Source organism: Heterodontus francisci, chromosome 38, assembly GCF_036365525.1.
Source record: "Heterodontus francisci isolate sHetFra1 chromosome 38, sHetFra1.hap1, whole genome shotgun sequence".
Classification (NCBI taxonomy): Eukaryota; Metazoa; Chordata; class Chondrichthyes; order Heterodontiformes; family Heterodontidae; genus Heterodontus; species Heterodontus francisci.
The window spans coordinates 6,467,983-6,484,709 of NC_090408.1; the positions used below are offsets into that span (position 1 = coordinate 6,467,983).

The 16,727-nt window shown below is 45.4% G+C and overlaps 1 protein-coding gene and 1 long non-coding RNA gene across 5 annotated transcripts in view; one reads left to right on the top strand and one right to left on the bottom strand.

The window, feature by feature from the left end:
• Positions 1–16,272, bottom strand: part of lrrk1 (leucine-rich repeat kinase 1) — a 269,006-nt gene extending 252,734 nt beyond the window's left edge. For 2 of the 4 annotated variants that reach the window (XM_068017673.1, XM_068017671.1), the window contains exons 1-2: positions 16,180–16,272; positions 5,730–5,929 (exon numbers count right to left, since the gene is read on the bottom strand). In XM_068017673.1, the coding sequence (XP_067873774.1) occupies positions 5,730–5,802 (73 nt within the window). In that variant the 5' untranslated portion in view covers positions 5,803–5,929; positions 16,180–16,272. Of the gene's footprint in view, positions 1–5,729; positions 5,930–8,470; positions 8,589–16,179 lie in introns of all 4 variants that reach the window. The other 2 variants (XM_068017672.1, XM_068017674.1) reach the window with 2 other exon arrangements.
• Positions 1–16,727, top strand: part of LOC137352375 (uncharacterized) — a 94,370-nt gene that overhangs the window by 19,595 nt on the left and 58,048 nt on the right. The window lies entirely within an intron of this gene.

Genomic DNA, 16,727 nt, shown 5'->3' on the forward strand with positions numbered 1-16,727 from the left:
ACCCTACAGGTTTATTTCCCTCATGTGCCCATCCGATTTCCTTTTGAAATCATTCATCGTCTCTACTTCCACCACCTTCATGGACAGCAAGTTCCAGGTCATTACCACCTGCTGTTCTTCCTCACATACCCCCTGCATCTCTTGCCCAAAACATTCAATCTGTGTCTGCTAGTCCTTGTACCGTCAGCTAATGGGAACAGCTTTCCTTTGTAATCTTATCTAAACCTTCATACTTTTGTACACCTCTATCAAATCTCCCCTCAGTCTCCTTTGCTCCAAGGAGAACAACTCCATCTTCTGCAACCTAACCTTGTAGCTAAAATCCCCCATTCCTGGAACCATTCTGGTAAATCTCCTCTGCACCCTCTCGAGATCCCTCACATCCCATCTAATGTGTGTTGATCAGAACTGGATGCAATACTCTAGTTGCAACCTAACCAGAGCTTTACAAAGGTTCCGGTTTATAACGGTGCCAGGATTCGGGACATCTGCTCTCAGATGGAGAGGAATTTGCAATGGGAGAGGGAAGATCCAGTTGTCGTGCTCCACATGGGTACCAACGACATAGATGGGACTAGGAAAGAGATTCTGCTTGGGGATTATGAGCTGCTAGGGTCTAAATTAAAAAGCAGAACCTCAAAAGGTAATAATCTCTGGATTATTACTTGAGCCATGAAAAAATTGGCATATGTTAAATAAGATTAGAGTGATGAATGCATAGCTCAAGGACTGGTATGTGAGAAATGGGTTTTTATTCATGGGGCACTGGCACAGTACTGGTGAAAGTGGGAGCCGTACTGATGAGACCAGTGTTCTGGCGAGTCATATAACTAACATATGAACATACATACAAATGAACATATGAATTAGGAGGAGTAGGCCATTCGGCCCCTCAAGCCTGCTCTGCCATTCGATAAGATCATGGCTGAATTGATTACTCCACATTCCCGCCGACCCCCGATAACCTTTCACCCCAGTGCTCATCAAAAAATCTATCTAACTCTGCCTTAAAAATATTCAAAGACTATGCTTCCACCACCTTTTGAGGAAGAGAGTTCCAAAGACTCACAACTCTCTCAGAAAAAAATTCTCCTCATCTCGGTCTTAAATGGGCAACCCCTTATTTTTAAATAGTGACCCCTCATTCTAGATTCTCCCACAAGAAGAAACATCCTTTCTACATCCACCCTGTCAAGACCCCTCAGGATCTTACATGTTTCAGTCAAGTCACACCTCTTACTCTTCTAAACTCCAGCAGATACAAGCTTAGCCTGTCCAACCTTTCCTCATAAGACAACCTGCCCATTCCAGGTATTAGTCTAGTAAACCTTCTCTGAACTGCTTCCAACGCATTTACATCCTTCCCTAAATAAGGGGACCAATACTGTACACAGTACTCCAGATGTGGTCTCACCCATGCCCTGTGACTGAAGCATAACCTCTCTACTTTTATATTCAATTCCCCTCACAATAAATGATAACATTCTGTTAGCTTTCCTAATTACTTGCTGTACCTGCATACTACCCTTTTGTGATTCATGCACTAGGACACACACATCTCTCTGCATCTGAGCTCTATAATCTCTCACCATTTAGATAATATGGTTCTTTTTTTATTCTTCCTGCCAAAATGGACAATTTCACATTTTCCCACATTATACTCCATTTGCCAGATCTTTGCCCATTCACTTAACTTATCGATATCCCTTTCTGGGCTCCTTATGTCCTCTTCACAACCTACTTTCCTACATTTGTGTCATCAGCTAATTTAGCAACCATAGCTTCAGTCCCTTCATCCAAGTCATTTATATAAATTGTAAAATGTTGTGGCCCCAGTACTGATCCCTGTAGCACACCACTCATTACATCTTGCAAACCTGAAAATGACCTTTTTTTGCCTACTCTGTTTCCTGTTAGCAAGCCAATCTTCTATCCATGCCAATATGTTACTCTCTATACCATGAGCTTTTATTTTTCACAATAACCTTTCATATGGCACCTTATCAAATGCTTTCTGGAAATCCAAGTACAGTACATCCACTGGTTCCCCTTCATCCACAGCTCATGTAACTTCCTCAACGAACTCCAATAAATTGGTTAAACATGATTTCCCTATCACAAAACCATGCTGACTCTGCCTGATTAATTTGAATTTTTCTAAGTGCCTGCTATAACATATTTAATAATAGCTTCTAACATTTTCCCCAAGACAGATGTTAAGCTGACTGGTGGTAGAGAGGGTTTTAAACTAAATAGTGGGGGAAGGGATCATGTGAGCGGAAATGTGGTAAATCAAAGGGAAACAATGGGGTAATACAGCAGGGTAGCAATTTGGGTAATGATAACCAGAGTGTGTGGCAGGAAGGGATAGGGCATGCAAACTTAAGAATGCACCAGCAGATAAGGCCAGAGATTGCAGAAATGGTAAAAAGACAGATTTAAAGGTTCTGTGTCTGAATATACACAGCACAGATAGAAATAAATATGCATAACCTGATCACCATTACGGAGACATGGTTGCAAGAAGACCAAGGCTGGGACCTGAATATTGAAGGGTATTTAACATTTCGAAAAGACAGGAAGCTAGGAAAAAGTGTGGGGAAGCTCTGTTAATTAAGGATGACATTAGTACGGTAGTGAGAGATGATCTTAGCTCGAAAGAGCAAGATGCAGAATCAGTTTAGGTAGAGATAATAGGAAAGGTAAGAGGTCACTTACGGGAATAGTTTATAGGCACCCTAACAGTAGTTACACTGTAGGACAGAGTATACAGGAAGAATTAAACGCGAAATGTAAGAAAGGTACTGCAATAATCATGGGTGACTTTAATCTACAGGTAGATTCAGCAAATCAGAGTGACAAAGGTAGCCTGTAAAATGAGTTTATAGAGTGTATTCGGGACAATTTCTGAGAACAATCCATTCTAGCACCTACCAGGGAGCAGGCTATTCTAGACCTGGTAACTTGCAATGACACAGGATTAATCAATAACCTTGTAGTAAAGAAGCCTTTAGATGGCAGCGATCATAACATGATGAATTTCACATTCAATTTGAAGGTGAGAAGTGTGGGTCTAAGACTAGTGTTTTAAAACGTAAATAAAGGTAATTACAAGGGTAAAAAGGCAGAGCTGGCTAAAGTGAACTGCGAAACTAGGTTAAAAGGTAAATCAGTAGAGAAGCAGTGAACGACTTTTAAGGAGATATTTAACAACTCTGAAAGATTTATGCCAGTGAGAAAGAAAGACTCTGAGAAGGATGCATCATCCGTGACTAAATAAGGAAGTTAAGGATCGTATCAAATTGAAAGAAACACTGTGCAACTCTGCAAAGAATAGATTAGATTAGATTAGAGATACAGCACTGAAACAGGCCCTTCGGCCCACTGAGTCTGTGCCGACCATCAACCACCCATTTTTATACTAATCCTACACTAATCCCATATTCCTACCAAACATCCCCACCTGTCCCTATATTTCCCTACCACCTACCTATACTAGTGACAATTTATAATGGCCAATTTACCTAACAACCTGCAAGTCTTTTGGCTTGTGGGAGGAAACCGGAGCACCCGGAGAAAACCCACGCAGACACAGGGAGAACTTGCAAACTCCACACAGGCAGTACCCAGAATCGAACCCGGGTCCCTGGAGCTGTGAGGCTGCAGTGCTAACCACTGCGCCACTGTGCCGCCCCTGTGGTAGGTCAGAAGATTGGACAGATTTTAAGAACCAGCAAAGGATGACTTTAACAAAAAGAGAAATTAGAGTATGAGAGAAAGCTAGCTAGAAATATAAAAACATAGTAAGAGTTTCTACAGTATTTAAAAAAGAATAACTAAAGTGAGTGTTGGTCATCTGGGGAGTAAATCTGGGGAGTTAAGAATGGAAAACAAAGAAATGGCGGAAGCATTGAACAGGTATTGTGTGTCTCTCTGGACTGTAGAAGACTTAGAAAACCTCCCAAAGATACTTGAAAAATCACCATCACCAGGAAAAAGGTACTGGGAAAACTATTAGACCTAAAGGCTGACAAGTCCCCAGGACTTGATGGCTTGCATCCTAGGGTCTTAAAAGAAGTGGCTGCAGAGATAGTAGAGGCACTGGTTATAATCTTCCAAAATTTCTCAGATTCTGGAAGGGTCCCAGCAGATTGGAAAATCGCAAATTTAACGTCTTTATTCAAAAAAGGAGTGAGACAGAAAGCAGGAAACTGTGGGCCAGTTAACCTAACATCTGTCATAGGGAAATTGCTAGAATCCATTATTAAAGAGGTTATAACAGGATACTTAGAAAATCACAATGGGATCAATATGGTTTTATGAAAGGGAAATTGTGTTTAGCTAATTTATTAGAGTTCTTTGAGAAAGTAACATGCAAGGTGGATAAAGGGGAACCTGTAGATGTGGTGTATTTGGATTTCCAAAAGGCATTTGATAAAGTGCCACATCAAAGGTTACTACACAAAATAAGAGTGTGTGGTGTAAGGGGTAACATATTAGCATGAATAAAAGACTGGTTAGCTAACAGAAAGCAGCGAGTAGGGATAAACGGGACTATTTTTAGGTTGGCAAGCTGTAAATAGTGGAGTGCCACAGGGATCAGTACTGGGGCCTCAACGATTTATCTATCAACTATATTATATACAAGACTTGGATGAAGGGGCCAAATGTATGGTAGCTAAGTTTGCCAATGACACCAAGACAGAGGAAAGTAAGTTGTCATGAGGAGGTAAAGAGCCTATAAAGGGATATAGATAGGTTGAGTGAGTGGGCAAAAATTTGGCAGATGAAGTATAACGTGGGAAAATGTGAAATTGTCTACTTTGGCAGGAAGAATAGAAAAGCAGGATACTATTTAAATGGAGAAAGATTGCAAAACTTGGTGGTATAGAGGGATCTGGGTGTCCTGGTACATGACTCACAAAAAGTTAGTATGTAGGTACAGTAAGTGATTAGGAAGACAAATGGAATGTTGTTTATTGCAAGGGGAATGGAATATAGAAGTAGGGAAGTTTTACTGCAGCTGTACAGGGCCTTGGTGAGACCACATCTGGAGTACTGTGTACTGTTTCAGTCTCCTTATTTGAAAAAGGACATAATTGCATTAGAGGCAGTTCAGAGAAGGTTCACTCGACAAAATTCCTGGAATAAAGGGCTCATCTTATGAAGAAAGGTTGAACAGATTTGGCCTTTACCGATTGGAGTTTAGAAGAATGTCATGATCTTATTGAAACATACAAGAAAGATCCTGAGGGGACTTAACAGGGTGGATACAGGGAAGATGTGGGGGAGACTAGAACTAGGGGACACAGTTTAAAAATAAGAGGTCTCCCTTTTAAGACTGAGATGAGGAGAGATTTTTTTCTCTCAGAGGGTCATTAGTCAGTGCAATTCTCTTCCCCAGAAAACAATGAAACCTGGGTCATTGAATTTATTCAAGGCTGAGTTCGATAGATTTTTGATAGACAAGTAGTAAGTTAAGGGTTGTGGGGGGGCAGACAGGAAAGTGGAGTTGAGACCACAATCAGATCAGCCATGACCTTATTGAATGGCAGAGCAGGTTCAAAGGGCCAAATGGCTTACTCCTATTCTTGCGTTCCCTGCTTTTGATGTCAAAGCTGCAAAATAATCAGTGGAACTTTTCATCCACTACTAATAGTTTCTGATAATCTCTGAATAGTCATTTTATTAAATGCTCACAGACTTTATATATATATTCAAGTATTTACCAATATTTCCACTTTCTGTTTCCTGCGCCATGTTGTCGTCATGACTATCCTCATGGCCGACGTCCCAGTACATCTCGGCAGCAGTTGCTTCACTGAACTCAGAGGTGAAATCAGCCACAGGGAAATGACCAGTGTGCTCTCAGCTGATCGCACATAGCATCTAAAGTTCCCAATGAGAGTCTTCAATGACAGTCTGCCCCCTGTTAAAAATTCAAATGTTAATCAGCTAAATTGTCCCCAGTTTGTCCTTATTATCTCTGAGGAATTATTGCACCCACCCAGCCTCTTGGTTGGAATGTTCCGTCAACAGGTTTAGCAATCAGAAGCCACATGTAATATGAGATGAGTCATAATATGACAACTTGAGGAACCTTAGCCCATCTGGGCCAAAAGCCACAGTTCAGATTTTCTGATCAATGTATCTTAACCTTGGTGTGAACATATTCAAAATACTCACATTAAAATAACCCACTCAAAAGATCCAGTTAAGTTGGGGTATCCGTATTTAAACCTAATCCAGAGACACAAAAAGTAGCCAAGACAGAAAATGTAGTTTGCGCAGTGTAGAGAGGCAAAAACTTTCAGCAGCCTATATTTGAACAGTTGCACAGATACACCACAAAACAAATCTGTGTAGAATTACTGTAGATGTGACACTGCATTATTGAAGCGCATTCAGATACTTGATAAACACCATAACACTGATTAGGAAAGTCAATTTAACTAAAACAGAAAATACTGGAAATACTCAGCAGGTCTGGCAGCACCTGTGGAGAGAGAAGCAGAATTAACATTTCAGGTCTGTGACCTTACATCAGAACAGATAAACTCTGCTTTTCTCTCTGGTTAGGCCCCAACTGGAATATTGCATCCAATTCTGGTCACCACACTTCAGGAACAATGTGAGTGTCCTTGAGAGGGTGCAGAGGAGATTTACCAGAATTTACCAGAATGGGGGGATTTTAGTTACAATGTTAAGTTGGAAAAGTAGGGGTTGTTCTCCTTGAAACAAGGGAGATTGAGGAGAGATTTAATAGACGCATACAAGATTATGACAGGCTTAAAAAACTGTTCCCATTAACTAACGGTACAAGGGCTCAGGGGAGATGTGGCATTGTTGTAATGTCACTGGACTAGTAATCCCAGAAGTCCAGGATTTTTAAAAAATCTGGAATTAAAAAGCTAGTCTATTGGTGACCATGAAACCATTGTCGATTGTTATAGAAACCCATCTGGTTCACTAATATCCTTTAGGGAAGGAAATCTGCCATCCTTACCTGGTCTGGCCTACATGTGACTCCAGACCCACTGCAATGTGGTTGACTCTTAACTGCCCTCTGAAATGGCCTAGCAAGCCACTCAGTTTCTCAAGGGCAAGCAGGGATGGGCAATAAATGCTGGCCTAGCCAGCGACGCCCAGATCCCATGAAAGAATTAAAAAAAACTAGGGGACACATTGAAAGTTTTGGGCAGGAGATGCAGGGTGAATATGAGGAAGCAGGCAGCAGGTGGTAATGACCTAGAACTCACTGCCGACAAAGGTGATGGAAGTGGAGACAAATAATGACTCCAAAATGAAATTGATGTCCGCTTGAAGGAAATAGACTTGCCGGCCTACAAGGATTAAGTGAGGGAGGGGGATTGACTGGATAGATCCGTGGAGAGCCCTCATGGACTCAATGGGCTGAATGGACTCCTTCTGTGCTGTAAATGACTCTGACTCTAATACAAAAACAAAATACTATGGCTGCTGGAAATACTCAGGTCACACAGCATTCTTTTCACTATTCCAAAGGGACCATTTCCTCCTCCATGTAACTATGGTTCACTCTTCCATGACCTCCAACATCCACTCCCCTTTCCATGCAAGTGCAGGAAATGCAACACCAGCCCTTTTACCTCCTCCCTTCCTACCATCCAGGATCCAAAACAATCCTTCCAGGTGAAACAGCAATTTACTTGTACTTCATCAATTTAGTATACTTTCGTCGCTGCTCACAATGCAGTCTCTACACTGGGGACACCAAACATACATCAAGTGATTGCTTTGCTGAATATCTCCAATATATCCGTTCAGTCCACTGTGTGACCCCGAGCTTCCGGTGGCCTGTCATTTTAATTCTCCATCCCACTCCCACACTGATTTCTCTGCACTCAGCCTCCTACACGGTTCCAATGAGGTTGAACAGAAGCTTGAGGAATATCACTTTGTCTTTCATTTAGGCACCCTGCAATCTTCCAGTCTCAATCCCGAGTTCAACAATGTCAGATCATAAACATGGTTCCATTTCTTTTGTACAGCAGGCACTGCCAGTGATTCCGTTGTGGCCATTTACAGCTCCTCTGGACCTATCTTTTGTTTCTTTACTTGTCCCATTACCACCCCCTTTTGCTCCAACATCCTTGTTGTCATTTAATCTCTCCTACTTTCCACCCTATCATAGACCATCCCTTTTGATCTTTCCTCCCCCTCCTTTCTCTGCCTTGATACTTGCTAAAAACCTGCTACATTTTGCACTTCTGATGAAAGATAACCAACCTGAAACGTTAACTCTGTTTCTCTCTCCACTGATGCTGCCAGTGCTGCTGAGTATTTCTAGCATTTTCTGTTTTTATTCCTTTCAATGCTTGTCAGGATCTTTCAGCTAAAGGAGCAAGTTCTTGATGAAAAAAAAATTTGTTGTGACCCATGAATTGTTCCTGTTACATTTCTGCACTGACACAGGGAAGGAGAGGATCACCTTGTGGTTCACTCAGCTACGGGAGTAACTGGCCAAGCCATGCATCCCATGTAATTCCTCGGGTGTTCGTGATCATTGCCTGAGTGGTGGTAGTGACACTGCGATTGTCCACGAGACCCTGAGAGATAAAAAGTAGGATAATCACATGGTGTTCCCACTCCGTCTGGCCCTGTGTGTGACTAGACTTTGGATCAGGACAGGCTTGGGTTCATCTGTGAAGCCCCTGCCGGTGAACAGCCTGCCAATGCTCACTGTCATGGCTCATACAAAGAATGAATCATTTTGGTGGGGTATGGGAGGTACCCCAAGAAAGAGTCAAAAGGGCACTGGGAAGTGTTAGGAAATTCAGAAGAAATGAGAGCCCAGGATTTCTGTCACAAAAGCTTCTCATCCGGAACTGGATATTTTTCTGGTCAGTGAATTGTTGATTCACTTTTACAAGTATTACAGTTTAGATTAGATTAGAACCCATGCAGCATGCGAAGGAGAGATAGTCCAAAACTGCCTGCATTGCATAAATAATTTATTTTGGGTGTCCACACAATGAATAGTAATGCTGGGGATTTATTTGCAGACAGACATGTTGAACTAACAGTGCCATGTATCAGCAGGTCACCTGGTCGGGAATGGTTGTTGGTGGTGGGGGGGGGAGGGGGGTGATTTTGCCATTACTCTGAAGCAGCAGAGCACCAATCGCTGGGGGTGAAGGTCTTGAGTGCCCAACCCAGCCCCGAGCTATTTAATGTGATGCACAGCCACAGACGTATGAGGTGCAATGAGAGTGATTACTAAGAATGCTTTACCTCTAAACACACTGGAACCAGGAGCTGAACCTCCTGATGGATGGGAGAGTATTATAAAAACTTGGACACAAAACAGTGCAGCTTTCTCAGCAGGAACAGGGCAGGGCTACAGACATAGGGCATACACTCCACTCTCCAGTGTCACTCTCCCCCATCCCACAGATCCCCTCTCCCTGTCCCAGTGTCATTCCAGCCCCCCAGGGTGCCACTCTTTCTTTCGTAATGCCACCCACCCACCCCCCCCCCCACAGTTCTGATACTATCTCTAACTGCCCTCATTTGCCCAGATGTTGCTGCCTTTAACTGTCCTGCTTTGTCCAGATGTTTTTGTCTCTAACTGACCCCCTCACCTGTCCAGATGTTGCTGTTAACAGATCCAACTGCAAAGAAAATTACAGGAAAGAAGTTAAAATAGAAAAACTAAGAAAAAGATAAAGTAAAATAAAGAAAAATGAGGGGGCAGAGGGATAAGTGAAGGAGGAGACCTGCTTAAGGTAGGAGCAGAGACACCGACAGGCAAAACTGGTCCCTTCGAATTCTGCCAGATCAACTATCACCACCCACCATCACCCCCCCCAACCCGACCTTTCAGAATGTCCCATTCACACACGGACAAGACCATTGTCAACCATGCCCTCACTGTGAATGATTGCATTGACCAAAACTTAGATCACAGCTGACAACACCCTGTCCCTTACTGAAGTCTCACTGTCTGGCCTGCCCAAACCACCATGGGGATGGTGTGGCCTTGACCATCAAATCTCACCTTAATCTCCCCCCAGTCCACAGGCACCTTCTCCTACTCTGAGCACCTTACCCTATTCCACCCCACTCCGTCTAAAATTTTCACATTCTCCTGTCCACCCAAACTTCTTTTCCTCAGCTGTACTGCGGGAGGACACCTCAGAGGGGTCATGCAGCGAGGCAATATGGGTGGAGCTCAGGAATAGGAAGGGTGCAGTCACGATGTTGGGGGTTTATTACAGGCCCGCCAACAGCCAGCGGGAGGTAGAGGAGCAGATATGTAGACAGATTTTGGAAAGATGTAAAGATAACAGGGTTGTAGTGGTGGGTGATTTTAACTTCCCTTTGCTCGAGTCGCTCTGAACAGGCTCCAGAAGCTGGCCGAGCGCGTCTACCCTGAGGCATAGTGTGGCTTTCGTGCAGAGAGATCGACCGTTGACATGCTGTTCTCCCTTCATCAGATACAGGAGAAATGCCGTGAACAACAGATGCCCCTCTACATTGCTTTCATTGATTTCACCAAAGCCTTTGACCTCGTCAGCAGACGTGGTCTCTTCAGACTACTAGAAAAGATCGGATGCCCACCAAAGCTACTAAGTATCATCACCTCATTCCATGACAATATTAAAGGCACAATTCAACATGGTGGCTCCTCATCAGAGCCCTTTCCTATCCTGAGTGGCGTGAAACAGGGCTGTGTTCTCGCACCCACACTTTTTGGGATTTTCTTCTCCCTGCTGCTTTCACATGCGTTCAAGTCCTCTGAAGAAGGAATTTTCCTCCACACAAGATCAGGGGGCAGGTTGTTCAACCTTGCCCGTCTAAGAGCAAAGTCCAAAGTACGGAAAGTCCTCATCAGGGAACTCCTCTTTGCTGACGATGCTGCTTTAACATCTCACACTGAAGAGTGCCTGCAGAGTCTCATCGACAGGTTTGCGGCTGCCTGCAATGAATTTGGCCTAACCATCAGCCTCAAGAAAACGAACATCATGGGGCAGGACGTCAGAAATGCTCCATCCATCAATATTGGTGACCACGCTCTGGAAGTGGTTCAAGAGTTCACCTACCTAGGCTCAACTATCACCAGTAACCTGTCTCTAGATGCAGAAATCAACAAGCGCATGGGTAAGGCTTCCACTGCTATATCCAGACTGGCCAAGAGAGTGTGGGAAAATGGCGCACTGACACGGAACACAAAAGTCCGAGTGTATCAGGCCTGTGTCCTCAGTACCTTGCTCTATGGCAGCGAGGCCTGGACAACGTATGCCAGCCAAGAGCGACGTCTCAATTCATTCCATCTTCGCTGCCTCCGGAGAATACTTGGCATCAGGTGGCAGGACCGTATCTCCAACACAGAAGTCCTCGAGGAGGCCAACATCCCCAGCTTGTACACACTACTGAGTCAGCGGCGCTTGAGAAGGCTTGGCCATGTGAGCCGAATGGAAGATGGCAGGATCCCCAAAGACACATTGTACAGCGAGCTCGCCACTGGTATCAGACCCACCGGCCGTCCATGTCTCCGCTTTAAAGACGTCTGCAAACGCGGCATGAAATCCTGTGACACTGATCACAAGTCGTGGGAGTCACTTGCCAGCGTTCGCCAGAGCTGGCGGGCATCCATAAAGACAGGGCTAAAATGTGGCGAGTCGAAGAGACTTAGTAGTTGGCAGGAAAAAAGACAGAGGCGCAAGGGGAGAGCCAACTGTGCAACAGCCCCGACAAACAAATTTCTCTGCAGCACTTGTGGAAGAGCCTGTCACTCTAGAATTGGCCTTTATAGCCACTCCAGGCGCTGCTTCACAAACCACTGACCACCTCCAGGCGCGTATCCATTGTCTCTCGAGATAAGGAGGCCCAAAAGAAAAAGAAGGAAGAATATTGACTGGGACTCACTTAGTGCTAGGGGCTTGGATGGGGCAGAATTTGTGAGGAGCATCCAGGAGGGCTTCTTGAAACAATACGTAGATAGTCCAACTAGGGATGGGGCCGTACTGGACCTCGTATTGGGGAATGAGGTGGTCGAAGTTTCAGTAGGGGAGCATTTCGGGAACAGTGACCATAATTCCATAAATTTTAAGGTACTTGTGGATAAGGATAAGAGTAGTCCTCGGGTGAAGGTGCTAAATTGGGGGAAGGCTCATTATAACAATATTAGGCAGGAACTGAAGAATTTAGATTGGGGGCGGTTGTTTGAGGGTAAATCAACATCTGACATGTGGGAGTCTTTCAAACGTCAGTTGATTAGAATCCAGGACCAGCATGTTCCTGTGAGGAAGAAGGATAAGTTTGGCAAGTTTCAGGAATCTTGGATAACGCAGGATATTGTGAGCCTCGTCAAAAAGAAAAAGGAAGCATTCGTGAGGGCTGGAAGGCTAGGAACAGACGAATCCCTTGAGGAATATAAAGACAGTAGGAAGGAACTTAAGCAAGGAGTCAGGAGGGCTAAAAGGGGTTATGAGAAGTCATTGGCAAACAGGATTAAGGAAAATCCCAAGGCTTTTTATACGTATATAAAGAGCAAGAGGGTAACCAGGGAAAGGGTTGGCCCACTCAAGGACACAGGAGGGAATTTATGTGTGGAGCCAGAGGAAATGGGCGAGGTACTAAATGAGTACTTTGCATCAGTATTCACCAAGGAGAAGGACTTTGTGGATGATGAGCCTAGGGAAGGGAGTGTAGATAGTCTCAGTCATCTCATTATCAAAAAGGAGGTGGTGTTGGGTGTCTTGCAAAGCATTAAGGTAGATAAGTCCCCAGGGCCTGATGGGATCTACCCCAGAATACTGAGGGAGGCAAGGGAAGAAATTGCTGGGGCCTTGACAGAAATCTTTGCATCCTCATTGGCTACAGGTGAGGTCCCAGAGGACTGGAGAATAGCCAATGTTGTTCCTTTGTTTAAGAAGGGTAGCAAGGATAATCCAGGAAATTATAGGCCGGTGAGCCTTACGTCAGTGGTAGGGAAATTATGAGAGAGGATTCTCCGGGACAGGATTTACTCCCATTTGGAAACAAATGGACTTATTAGCGAGAGGCAGCATGGTTTTATGAAGGGGAGGTCGTGTCTCACTAATTTGATTGAGTTTTTTGAGGAAGTGACGAAGATGATTGATGAAGGAAGGGCAGTGGATGTTGTCTATATGGACTTCAGTAAAGCCTTTGACAAGGTCCCTCATGGCAGACTGATACAAAAGGTGAAGTCACATGGGATCAGAGGGGAGCTGGCAAGATGTATACAGAACTGGCTCGGTCATAGAAGACAGAGGGTAGCAGTGGAAGGGTGCTTTTCTGAAAGGAGGGATGTGACCAGTGGTGTTCCGCAGGGATCAGTGCTGGGACCTTTGCTGTTTGTAGTATATATAAATGATTTGGAGGAAAATGTAGCTGGTCTGATTAGTAAGTTTGCGGACGACACAAAGGTTGGTGGAGTTGCGGACGGCGATGAGGATTGTCAGAGGATACAGCAGGATATAAATTGGTTGGAGACTTGGGCGGAGAAATGGCAGATGGAGTTTAATCCGGACAGATGTACGGTAATGCATTTTGGAAGGTCTAATGCAGGTGGGAAGTATACAGTAAATGGCAGAACCCTTAGGAGTATTGACAGGCAGAGAGATCTGGGCATACAGGTCCACAGGTCACTGAATGTGGCAACGCAGGTGGATAAGGTAGTCAAGAAGGCATACGGCATGCTTGCCTTCATCGGTCGGGGCATAGAGTATAAAAATAGGCAAGTCATGCTGCAGCTGTACAGAACTTTAGTTAGGCCACACTTAGAATATTGCATGCAATTCTGGTCGCCACACTACCAGAAGGACGTGGAGGCTTTGGAGAGGGTACAGAAGAGGTTTACCAGGATGTTGCCTTGTCTGGAAGGCATTAGCTATGAGGAGAGGTTGGATAAACTCGGATTGTTTTCACTGGAACGACGGAGGTGGAGGGGCGACATGATAGAGGTTTACAAAGTTATGAGCGGCATGGACAGAGTGGATAGTCAGAAGCTTTTTCCCAGGGTGGAAGAGTCAGTTACTAGGGGACATAGGTTTAAGGTGAGAGGGGCAAAGTTTAGAGGGGATGTGCGAGGCAAGTTCTTTACACAGAGGGTGGTGAGTGCCTGGAACTTGTTGCCGGGGGAGGTGGTGGAAGCAGATACCATAGAGACGTTTAAGAGGCATCTTGACAAATATATGAATAGGATGGGAAGAAAGGGATACGGACCCCGTAAGTGCAGAAGGTTTCAGTTTAGGCAGGCATCAAGATCGGCGCAGGCTTGGAGGGCCGAATGGCCTGTTCCTGTGCTGTTCTTTGTTCTCCCCTCAGCCTCTGCACGAAGTCACACCTCATGTTTGGTGATTTCAATTTCAATCTCAACCTATCTTACCCTCTCCTCTATGATCTCACTTCCCTCCTGAACCCTTTTACCTGTTCATGGTCATGGACACTCTCTTGACCTTACCATCTCCCACAGCCTCTCTAATCCCTTTGTCTCAATCACAGATATGCCTATTCCGACCACTTCCTTGTACCCCTCCCCACCCACATTCCCTTCCCCCTCCCAATCCCACTTGCTTCTGCATCCACCCGTGGAAGAAACTCTCCCCCAAATCACTTACAGTGGTACTTTCAAACTTACAAACTCAAACTATAGTCTTGGTCCCTCCGTTCACCATGATATTTCTACAGCTGTCAATCTGCTCAATCGCTTCCTCAACTCCATATTTGATAGTTTATCCCCAGTAAAAATTTTACTGTCTTCCCCACTTCTTGCCATTCCCCAGCTACTGTCCCCATCTTCATTCCCACAAGTTTAAGGGCACAGACTTGGCATACCTGGCACAGAACTAGTTTAGCAATTAATCACCAGATCTGGATGGCCCCAATCACTATCCACTCACTACTCCAGCTTCATCCTGCAGAGCAAAGTTAACCCCTAGTTTCTTTTCTCCACTACCATAAGCCTAAAACCTCTTTCCTCTTCCCCTTCCACCCTCACCTCCAACAAGTCCAAGGAGCTGGTGGACAAGATGAGCTTGGAAAAGGCATGAGGGACAACAGGAGAGAAATTAGAGATTTGAATTTAGAGTTAATACAAAGGGGACCCTGAAGGTTTGAGGAATTGAGGAATGTGGCAGAGGCAGCTAAGATTGAGACCTTTCATTCAGCTGCCTCTGCCACATTCCTCTCTTCCCCAGCCCAACAAGCCAAACCTTCAAGATCCCCCTTGTATTAGCTCTAAACTCAAAACTCTAATTTCTTTCCTGTTGTCCCTCATGCCTTTTCCAAGCTCATCTTGTCCACGAGACGCACCTCCTCCTCCTTGACCAATTTAGCAGTAACTTCGCACCACCTGGGTGGCCTTAATCCAGCTCAGGTTAGCACCCATCCAGTTTGAAATGGGATATATCATGCTCAGCAGGTTTACAACTGATAAATTACTCTTGAAATGCAGCCATTAGTGCACTGAAAGCACATATCCTGACCAAGCTGCACCTCCCTTCATTGCTTGCATCCTTGCAGGATCAAGAAGTTTACTTTTTACAGTCTCACAAGCATCTCCAGCAAAGCCTATTGTACTAAGCACTATCAACTACAGAAAGGAGGAGCAATTTACTCAGCCTCCAGATTTTGCCATGAGATTATGAAGCACTCAGCGATGGTGAACACCAGGTGCCGTGACCGGGAACCACAGTGATCCCACTCCCCAGTCTGTCCAGTATTCCCAGCATTGTCTGCTTTCCTTTCACGTTCCCAGGATGGGATTGCTGTATGGTTCTCGAAAGAGCTTTTCCTTAAATACCAAACAGTAACCAGGGTGATAAATACCCGCCAAGAAAGTCCCCTGCGAGCTGATTGGTCTGTTATAAATAACACCTATTAGAATTACTCAGCGCAGATATTCTGAAGTGTTGAGCAGTGAACAATCTTTCCAAAACTTTAACCACAGGGAGATGGCTGAGTAAGTCTGACAGTCAGAAACAGTTAGACTCTGCGCCACTGGCACGAACCTTCATCCACACTGGGAATAAAATAAAACCAACGTGGACAATTTGGTGGAACCTGCACAGGGAGAGTCCTCTGGCAGCCCTCGGATCCGTGCTCGCAGGAAACAAACCCAGAGTGCAGACCCCGCTCCCCGCACAGACAGCACCGCCCAGGGTCCCTTACCTGGAGAGTGGCTCCCAAAGTCGGAGCAGGAACAGCCATATCCAGACCGAGATAGCAGACGCTTCTCTCCTTTTTGTGAACAATCTAACAGCTTTGGAATGAGGAAGTGATACGGAGGATGTGGGTGGAGACAGAGCTCAGAGCAGCCTGGGCATTGAGGATGCAGGAGCCAGGCAAACGCCTCAAACTATCCCCCTCCTCTTGCGACACCCTCCCCTTCCTCCACTCCCCCTCCCCCTCCCTCCCCCTCCCTCCACTCCCCCTCCCTCCACTCCCCCCCCCTCCCTCCACTCCCCCTCCCTCCACTCCCCCTCCCCCTCCCTCCACTCCCCCTCCACTCCCTCTCCCTCCACTCCCCCTCCCTCTCCCTCCACTCCCCCTCCCTCTCCTCCACTCCCCCTCCCTCTCCCTCCACTCCCCCTCCCTCTCCCTCCACTCCCCCTCCCTCTCCCCTCCACTCCACTCCCCTCCCTTCCCCCCCTCACCCATCCTGCCTCCCCCCCCCACACACGCCTCCCCCCCCACACACGCCTCCCCCCCCACACGCA